Source organism: Glycine soja, chromosome 7 (genome assembly GCF_004193775.1).
Source record: "Glycine soja cultivar W05 chromosome 7, ASM419377v2, whole genome shotgun sequence".
Classification (NCBI taxonomy): domain Eukaryota; kingdom Viridiplantae; phylum Streptophyta; class Magnoliopsida; order Fabales; family Fabaceae; genus Glycine; species Glycine soja.
In genome coordinates this window covers 20,839,261-20,847,588 of record NC_041008.1, presented here as the reverse complement: position 1 = coordinate 20,847,588, position 8,328 = coordinate 20,839,261, and the positions used below count along the sequence as shown (strand labels likewise).

Genomic DNA, 8,328 nt, shown 5'->3' with positions numbered 1-8,328 from the left:
CCAAGCATAATAACCTTTTGAGATCAAGAACCTACGATCCGCTCAAAGTTCATCATACTTTAATATTATTGTTAAAACTATAAAGCAAATTTGATCTCTTTCCCCCTACTTTTTCTACTACCTCGGAAAATGACAAAAGCATAAGCTAGAGGGAAATAAAGATAAGAATAAAAAACTCAAAAAATGAAAAGAAAAAAAAAAGGGGTGGCACTCGTGAATGAAGGCATGGTAATGGTAACTAGCTAGGGATGATAAAGATAAACATAAGGCGAATATTCGAATAACTATAAGGTAAAGAGACCCGAATCCGGTGGGCTTGTTAGGTCAGTTATTGTTGGATTTGGATAGATGAGTCATTTGTTTTGTAAAAGCAAAGCAAAAAAGATAAAAAAAAAAAAAAAAACGAGTTGGGTAGGTGCAACTTAAAAAGGGTACCCTACCCATTACATTACTTAGCATTCAACATTCACCCACAAACTCAACACACCAAACAGAAATAGTTACACTCAGAGTAGTGAACAACAACAGCAACAACAACAACAACGTTGCAGTGTGTTGTATTGTTTCTTAGTGCACTTTTTTTTGGCATCAAAGAGGTTAAATCCATGGATTCTGATTATGGTATTCCCAGGGAACTCTCAGATCTTCAAAAGATTCGGTCGTTGTACCAGCCAGAGCTTCCTCCTTGTCTCCAGGTGTTGACTGATTTCAGATCTTGTGTTTTTCAGTGGCTGTGTGAGCATTAAGGGTTTGTCAAGTCTTGATTTTTTTTTAATTATTTTGGTGATGACCCTTTTGAATTTTTGGTTCAGGGAACCACTGTGAGGGTTGAATTTGGTGATGCAACCACCACTGCTGACCCCACTGATGCACTCACCATTAGCAGGGCGTTTCCTAACACCTATGGACACCCTTTGGCTCACTTTCTCAGGGCAACTGCCAAAGTCCCTGATGCTCAGATCATAACTGAGTTCCCTCCTATTAGGTATGTGTCTGGTTATCATGGTGGTGTGTTTCTATTGCATTGTTATGAATCTGTTTGTGTTTCGAATCTCACAATACAAATTCTGTTGTTGTTGCTGCTGTTTTTGTAGGGTGGGGATTGTCTTTTGTGGGAGACAATCTCCTGGAGGGCATAATGTCATTTGGGGTCTCCACAATGCTCTCAAAATTCACAATCCCAACAGTGTTTTGCTTGGATTTCTTGGTAATTTAATTAAACTTGCATGATGGATCTTGAGTTTTTTTTTTTAACAATGAAAAAGCTGTATTTGGATGTCTTAACTATGTTTTGAATGCTTTGTGAATATTCCTATATCTCATGCAATGTATTGCACAGTCACAATTATATACTTTCACCTTGTAATACAGATGTTTGTGAGACTACTGAATAAATAGGCCTGCATTTGCTTATTTCTGTCTCCAGGTGGTTCAGAAGGTCTGTTTGCCCAGAAAACTCTGGAGATAACTGAGGATATTCTTTCGACATACAAAAATCAAGGTTGGTCGTGGCAAGTGAAGGTGTTGATGTTAGTCTGTCAGTTTTGTTATTAACACCTTATAATATGTTTTTTTTTTGTAGGTGGTTATGATTTGCTTGGGCGGACGAAAGATCAAATTAGGACCACAGAACAAGTTAATGCTGCACTTGCTGCATGCAACAATTTGAAACTTGATGGCCTTGTAATCATCGGAGGTATGCTGGAGCATCTCAGACCTTCATGTATGATTGATTATCTTAACATCTTAAGAAGAGGTTTCTAAATGTTGAAATACATTATCTTTCAGGGGTGACATCAAACACAGATGCTGCACAGCTTGCTGAAACATTTGCTGTAGCAAAATGCCCCACAAAGGTGTTTTTACTAGCTGATCTGGATTTTTGTCATTTTGTCCACATAGATGCAAAAGAGGGGCTGTTTTTAAATCTTTATATTTGGGATTTCTCTTATATTCATAATAATTATTTTAAGATTTTCATCAATTGGTTTAATTTCAATTTACAATTTATTAATTATGGTAGTTGGATTCTGCAGGTGGTTGGTGTTCCTGTCACTCTAAATGGAGATCTTAAAAACCAGTTTGTAGAAACTAATGTTGGGTTTGACACAATTTGTAAGGTATTTGTCCTGTAATGATTACATTTATAATTCAAATATTATTCTTTGCCTTAACATATTATGAAGCTCAATATATTTTCTCTTCTAAATGCTTTATATAGGAAACTAATATTATGAAGCTGGTAATTCTGACGTTGTATCACCTATTATAAAAAGCTATAATGGCCAATTTATTTTCAATATGATAGGTCAGTGAGTATTAGGAATTTTCCCTCCTCTTTGGTGCGTGGTGTTTGATAATATGATTGCACATTCTCATTGGAGAGGGCCTTTCTCTCCTGACCAAAAAGAAAGAGATTGGGATAATTGAGGCCATGACAGTTTGCAAAATTATGCTATGAAATAATGAGCAATTGAAGTACAAGTCTAATTTTGCTTTTATTTTCAGGTTAATTCTCAGCTCATCAGCAATGTCTGCACCGATGCTCTCTCTGCAGAGAAGGTAATGAGTCTAGTGTTTCTTGCTCTTCTCTGATATCATTGTGTGTGTGTATAAATAAATATATAAAAGTAAGTATTTTATTTTTTCATTAATTTTCTTTTCAATTACCTTTCTCAATGAGTTTTCTTTTCCAGTATTATTATTTCATCCGTCTTATGGGACGCAAGGCATCACATGTTGCTTTGGAATGCACCCTCCAGTCCCATCCAAACATGGTGCGTATTATTGTCTCACATCATTTATGGCTTAATGTGCTATAGCTCCATGCTGACAAACTATTTTTTTTATATGCTTTATGCAGGTAATTCTGGGTGAGGAGGTTGCTGCATCAAAGCTTACCCTTTCTGAAATTGCAAAACAGATTACTGATGCAGTTCAGGCTAGAGCAGAGCAAGGTTTGAACTATCTGAATTTCTCTATTGTATATGTGTGTGTGTATTGAGATCTAAATATCATATTCCTCTGTTTTGCTCAGATAAATACCATGGAGTAATTCTCCTTCCAGAAGGGCTGATAGAGAGTATTCCTGAAGTGTATGCACTCTTGAAGGTCCCCCTTCCTCCTTTCTCAGTAGTCAAGCCCCACCTGAGCACAAAGCATCATGAAATTTGTCAATCAAGTTTACATTGTTGAACCATCAGAAAATAACAGTTGTTGTCATTGCCGTTACATATTAGCATTACAATTTTTCTCTCCTTTGATAGAGGATGCATTCTTAATCTGTTCCTTCCATTATCTTTTTGTACCTCAGGAAATTCATGGTTTACTCAGACAAGGTGTTGCTGTTGACAAGATATCTTCTCAGCTTACCCCATGGGCATCTGCCCTATTTGAATTTCTGCCACCCTTTATTAGGAGACAGGTAAACTCGTTTATCAAGTTGAACACTGGCTGGTCTCGTGTGAATTTAGTTCTTAAGAGTATGGCAGAAAATCTGACTATGATTTTTAATGCTGCAGTTACTCCTTTACCCTGAATCCGATGACTCAGCACAGTTATCGCAGGTAATAATCACAACATACTTTGCTGTTTATTTGAATTGATAGAGAATTTCAGGTTCCTTCATTCATGTCTTTATTCTTGCTTCTTTGTAATGACTTGCAGATTGAAACTGAGAAATTACTGGCATATCTTGTGGAAGTAGAGATAAACAAGCGTCTGGTATGGTCACTCAATCTCTCTTCCATTCTGTCTCTAATGTTCCTTTTACTAGATTCTCCATTATTTTTGCATTTCTACTGAATATTATCATGAGTTTATTTTGTGTCCTTTCCAATGCATAGTATGACGTAGATAGGCAGCCCTTGCTGTTATTCTTGATGCTCCTTCACAAGCTATATCGCAGATTTCTTTTTTTACTATTTTTCTATTTCTTGTGATTTGTGAAAAATAAATGTTATGACAAAAATGGTGGGCACTTTTGGAATAGATTAATACTGTTTTGGTGTCATCATGAAGGATCAAGGATGTGTCAGTTATGAATGATATAGTGCATGTTTGGTTTCACATTAGAGAATTGATTTTGAGTCCAGAATTGGTTTTGAATAAATTTTCACATGTTTGGTTTCACATTAGAGAAAAATTCAGAATTGATTCTAGGTCCAAAAATTGATTGTGTTGGGTCCAAAATTTTCTATTGAGTTTTACTCGTAACTTGATTTTATAATAAAAAACATCCAAACATAAATCACATCACTTCACAATCAATTTCATTCAAAATTAATTTTGTCAATGCTCATCCAAACACGAACATAATCTTGTATCACACTTAGATAATAATTACAATCCAGATTGATTTCATTTTGTTGATGGTCTGAAAAGCATTGTCGAGCTGGCTTTAATTGCTTTTAGTGAATTGAAGGTAAATTATCCACTGCTGCCTGGATGTTTAAAATATTTTCTTTTTCCTTTGTCAGAAAGAAGGCACATACAAGGGGAAGAAATTCAATGCCATTTGCCACTTTTTTGGTTATCAAGCTCGTGGATCTCTGCCATCAAAATTTGACTGTGATTACGCATATGTATGTCGATTCAGTTACCTTTGATTATTAGTTCGTCTAATCAGTATCGTCTGTAAGTGTTTCCCTCTTTTGTTAATAACCTTTTGATATTATTTCAGGTTCTTGGACACATCTGCTACCACATACTTGCCGCTGGTCTAAATGGATACATGGCAACTGTAACTAACCTGAAGAATCCTGTAAACAAGTGGCGATGTGGGGCTGCTCCAATAGCAGTATGCCTTTGTTCTTATTATTATTTTTCTTCTATAACCTACTTAATGTTTATTGATGATGGTTGTGTATCATATGCCAATGCTTTCCATTGTCTCATGTATTTTGCCTGTCTGTGATGAACTGTAGTCTATGATGACTGTGAAGCGCTGGTCTCCAAATCCAGGAGCCACATCAATTGGAAAACCAGCTATTCATCCAGCTACTGTGGACTTGAGAGGCAAAGCATATGAGTAAGATTTTTTTATCATGTTGTATGATGCATGTGTGCATATGCCTGTATAGTGTATATTGAATAGTAGACTTAACTAGAGATTTTATTTACAAATCTTGGTATACTGGATTTTATAAATCTATCCCCCGTTAGGTGGATTATTTGTAATGGGAACACTTGTTTTTTTCACCTCAGCTTGCTTGGTCTCATTTCTTGGTAGTGAGTCTATTGAGGGCATTGTCTGACGCATGATATTGGTTGCAGGCTGTTGAGACAAAAGGCACAAAGCTTTCTTATGGATGATATCTACAGAAATCCAGGTCCACTTCAGTTTGATGGTCCTGGTGCGGGTGCGAAGGTTATAACTCTTTCTGTTGAAGACCAGGACTACATGGGCCGCATTAAGAAACTTCAGGAGTACCTTGAACAGGTCTTGGCAATTAACCATGTTATTTTAACAGTACTAGAGTGTAGGACATATTTTTCTTATTCAATGTCTCTTGTGTAAGACTTCAAATCCAATGACTGGTTATCCTCATTGTGTGCTAAATAATTAGTTTTTATATTAATGATCATTGCCACCTTTTCTTGCATGATGGAATTAGAACCTAGTTTTTGAGTACTAAGTTAACTCTTGATCCACATGTTGTTTCTAAAGTTGGTATCATGCATAACATTGTTTAAGACTTTAATTTCTGTATTCGGCCACTCTGAAAAATTAGACTATCATCCAATTAGAAGTCATTGATAATGTAACTTTATTATAAGTTAACAAACTTATTATACATGGTAGTTCTCATGAAATTTCTCCTTATAATTTCAGGTTCGAACCATTGTGAAGCCAGGATGCCCCCAGGAGGTTTTGAAAGCTGCTCTAAGTGTCATGGCGTCGGTTACTGAAGTTCTAGCTGCAATGTCAACATCTTCTACTAACACCCTGTCAGCCATGTGAGAGTAACAAATGGATGTTGTATTCTTTCCAAAATTTTCTGGCACGAGGTTTTAGTTTCTACATTTTATTGCCATGGAAGTAGTTGTTGATTGGAAATAAGAGTTATAGCTGACATGGTGCATGTCAACGTGAGATGAGATTTACTGTAATCAAAGTTTTGGCTCTCTATGTTCCCTACTGGGTCATTTTTTTTTTTACAAAACATGAGGGTTCCGTGTGACACTGATAATTTAGCTTGGTGCTTGAGATTATTATTGTTGTTCTATTTTTAGGACATATCTTTTTGTGATATCCCGAACTTTATATTAGAGGTGTTTTTATTCGTAACTTTATTTGTTATCCCACGATGAAATTCCAACCCTTTAAATTGAAACTTTCAGAACTAGCACGTGATTGAACCTGTAGTTAATAGTAGAACTTTGCATGTGCATCAAACACGTGGAAAATGGTTAGTTCTTTTCAATGGGAAATTGAGAGTTGAGTTGAGACCATTCATACTGTTGACTAAGTTATCCACAACCAATCCAACTGTAAATAGTTATTGGGGAAACGTTACTTTTCTCCAAGAACTTCCCTTTGATTAAAATAAAAAAGTAAAATAAAATGCACTTGCGAACTTAAATGTTAGTAAAATTAACTAATTTATACTTCAAGACAGTTAATATTTATTTGATTTTACACAAATAACATTTAGAAAATAATTTGTCTTTAATCAAAATTTGATATAAGAATTAAAAAGATCATTAAAATTAGAATTTTAATTAAATGAAAAGTATTTTGAGAATGATATCATTAAATAAAATAAAATTAGTTAAGATTTATCTTTTTTACTCATTTGGTCTGGAAGGAGTATTAGGAAAGGAAGGAAAATAAAGTAATTTAATTTGTGATATTTTCAATTTAAATTGTGAGATTGAAGAAATGTTGATTTTTGATTTGTATTGATGCTTAGAAATCAGTACTGATTTCTTGGTTTTATTCTAATTTTATTAAGTGATAGAGTTTGCTGATCGTGAGGTTAAATGTTGGATATAAATTTGGACTTGTGTTGGGCAAGCCGTATGGCGATTATAAGGTTATTGCTTTCTGAACTCTCACTCATTGTTGCTTTACTTTCCATTACATTATGAAAAGTCTGTTCTGAAATGCAAATTAAATTTTAAAACGGAATTTTCATAATTCAATGAAAAGTACATAAAACAATAATGTTTTTCACTTTTTTTTAGTGCCATCATTTTTGTTACTTGAAATTTATTTGATTAACTTTTTATTCTAATTCAATAACTATAAAAATAAAAATCCTGTTCGAACATTAGTATTCCCTACACATTTAAATAGTAGTGCTGAGTTCTAACCTCTTATTTTATTGTTTGACAGCTTTATTATGTGACAAACTTGTATTAAAAAAGTATTAAAATATGGGTGAGATACCCATTTAAAATGAAAAAAAAAAAGTTGTTCTGAGAAACAAATTAAAATAATAATGTTGCTCTCACGTGCCTCACTTGAGTCGCTCTCTAAGATGCTTTTACAATTTATTTGTTGGCCAAATTGGCCTTTCATTAAGTTTTTATTTGTTTGCCAAGGGTCATATTTAGTCATATGACTATCATGACTCATGAGACAATGAAGTGAATGACATTTCGCTCACTTATTTCATATTTATTATTCAATAAAATAAAATAAAAACTACGGATTAAATTATAGCAGTATTGGTTGTCCCTGTAAAGAAAAAAGCAGTATTGGTTGTCTGCAGTCTGCACTATGAACTGTTAGGATATATTTGACAAAAACAATATATAATAACCTATCTATTAGAAGTTGCTAAATTAATATAAATTGGACAACTCATATTTTTATCTCCATAAATCATACTTTAAAACATTTATTTAAGATTTGAGTGGTCTAATCTTCATCCAACAATTATAAAATACTGTTTGCGTATTTGGTATTGCATTGTTCAACTATTGACTTGCGTCGTCAAGTAGAAACAGCTGATATTCAGTTTTACTATTGTGAGCAATTTTTTACGTGAAATTATAAGAAAATGTGGATAACCAAAACATATCCAATCATGCATTGTTTGCATGAATGTGCATGAATCCGTTTTCTGAGTGAAAGAGTGTGCCAGATTTCTAAGCATAGCAAAGTAAAAAAGAAAAGGAATTTTAATATGATAATAAGAATAAACTTTTAATTTTGAATTAATTAAACAAAGAATTAATTTTGGTCCAATGAGCTTTTAAATTAATTAAAATAAATAAATAAATATAACTTCCCAAGCACACTCTTTGACTCTTTCTTTAAGCATTTATCTTTATTTAATGTATTTCTATTTATAAATCGGAATCCTCATCTTAAATGAT

General features: G+C 33.8%; 1 protein-coding gene across 1 annotated transcript; it reads left to right on the top strand.

The window, feature by feature from the left end:
- The first annotated feature begins 444 nt into the window (after positions 1-444).
- LOC114419163 (pyrophosphate--fructose 6-phosphate 1-phosphotransferase subunit alpha) lies at positions 445-6,289 on the top strand. The gene is made up of 19 exons (XM_028384809.1): positions 445-695; positions 813-985; positions 1,095-1,207; positions 1,427-1,501; positions 1,583-1,696; positions 1,789-1,856; positions 2,037-2,120; positions 2,509-2,562; positions 2,697-2,777; positions 2,864-2,957; positions 3,038-3,111; positions 3,314-3,424; positions 3,522-3,566; positions 3,667-3,723; positions 4,479-4,583; positions 4,682-4,798; positions 4,926-5,029; positions 5,275-5,440; positions 5,834-6,289. Exons 1-19 carry the CDS (start codon positions 606-608, stop codon positions 5,960-5,962), a joined length of 1,854 nt encoding a protein of 617 aa, XP_028240610.1. The 5' UTR covers positions 445-605; the 3' UTR covers positions 5,963-6,289.
- The last annotated feature ends 2,039 nt before the right edge of the window (positions 6,290-8,328 follow it).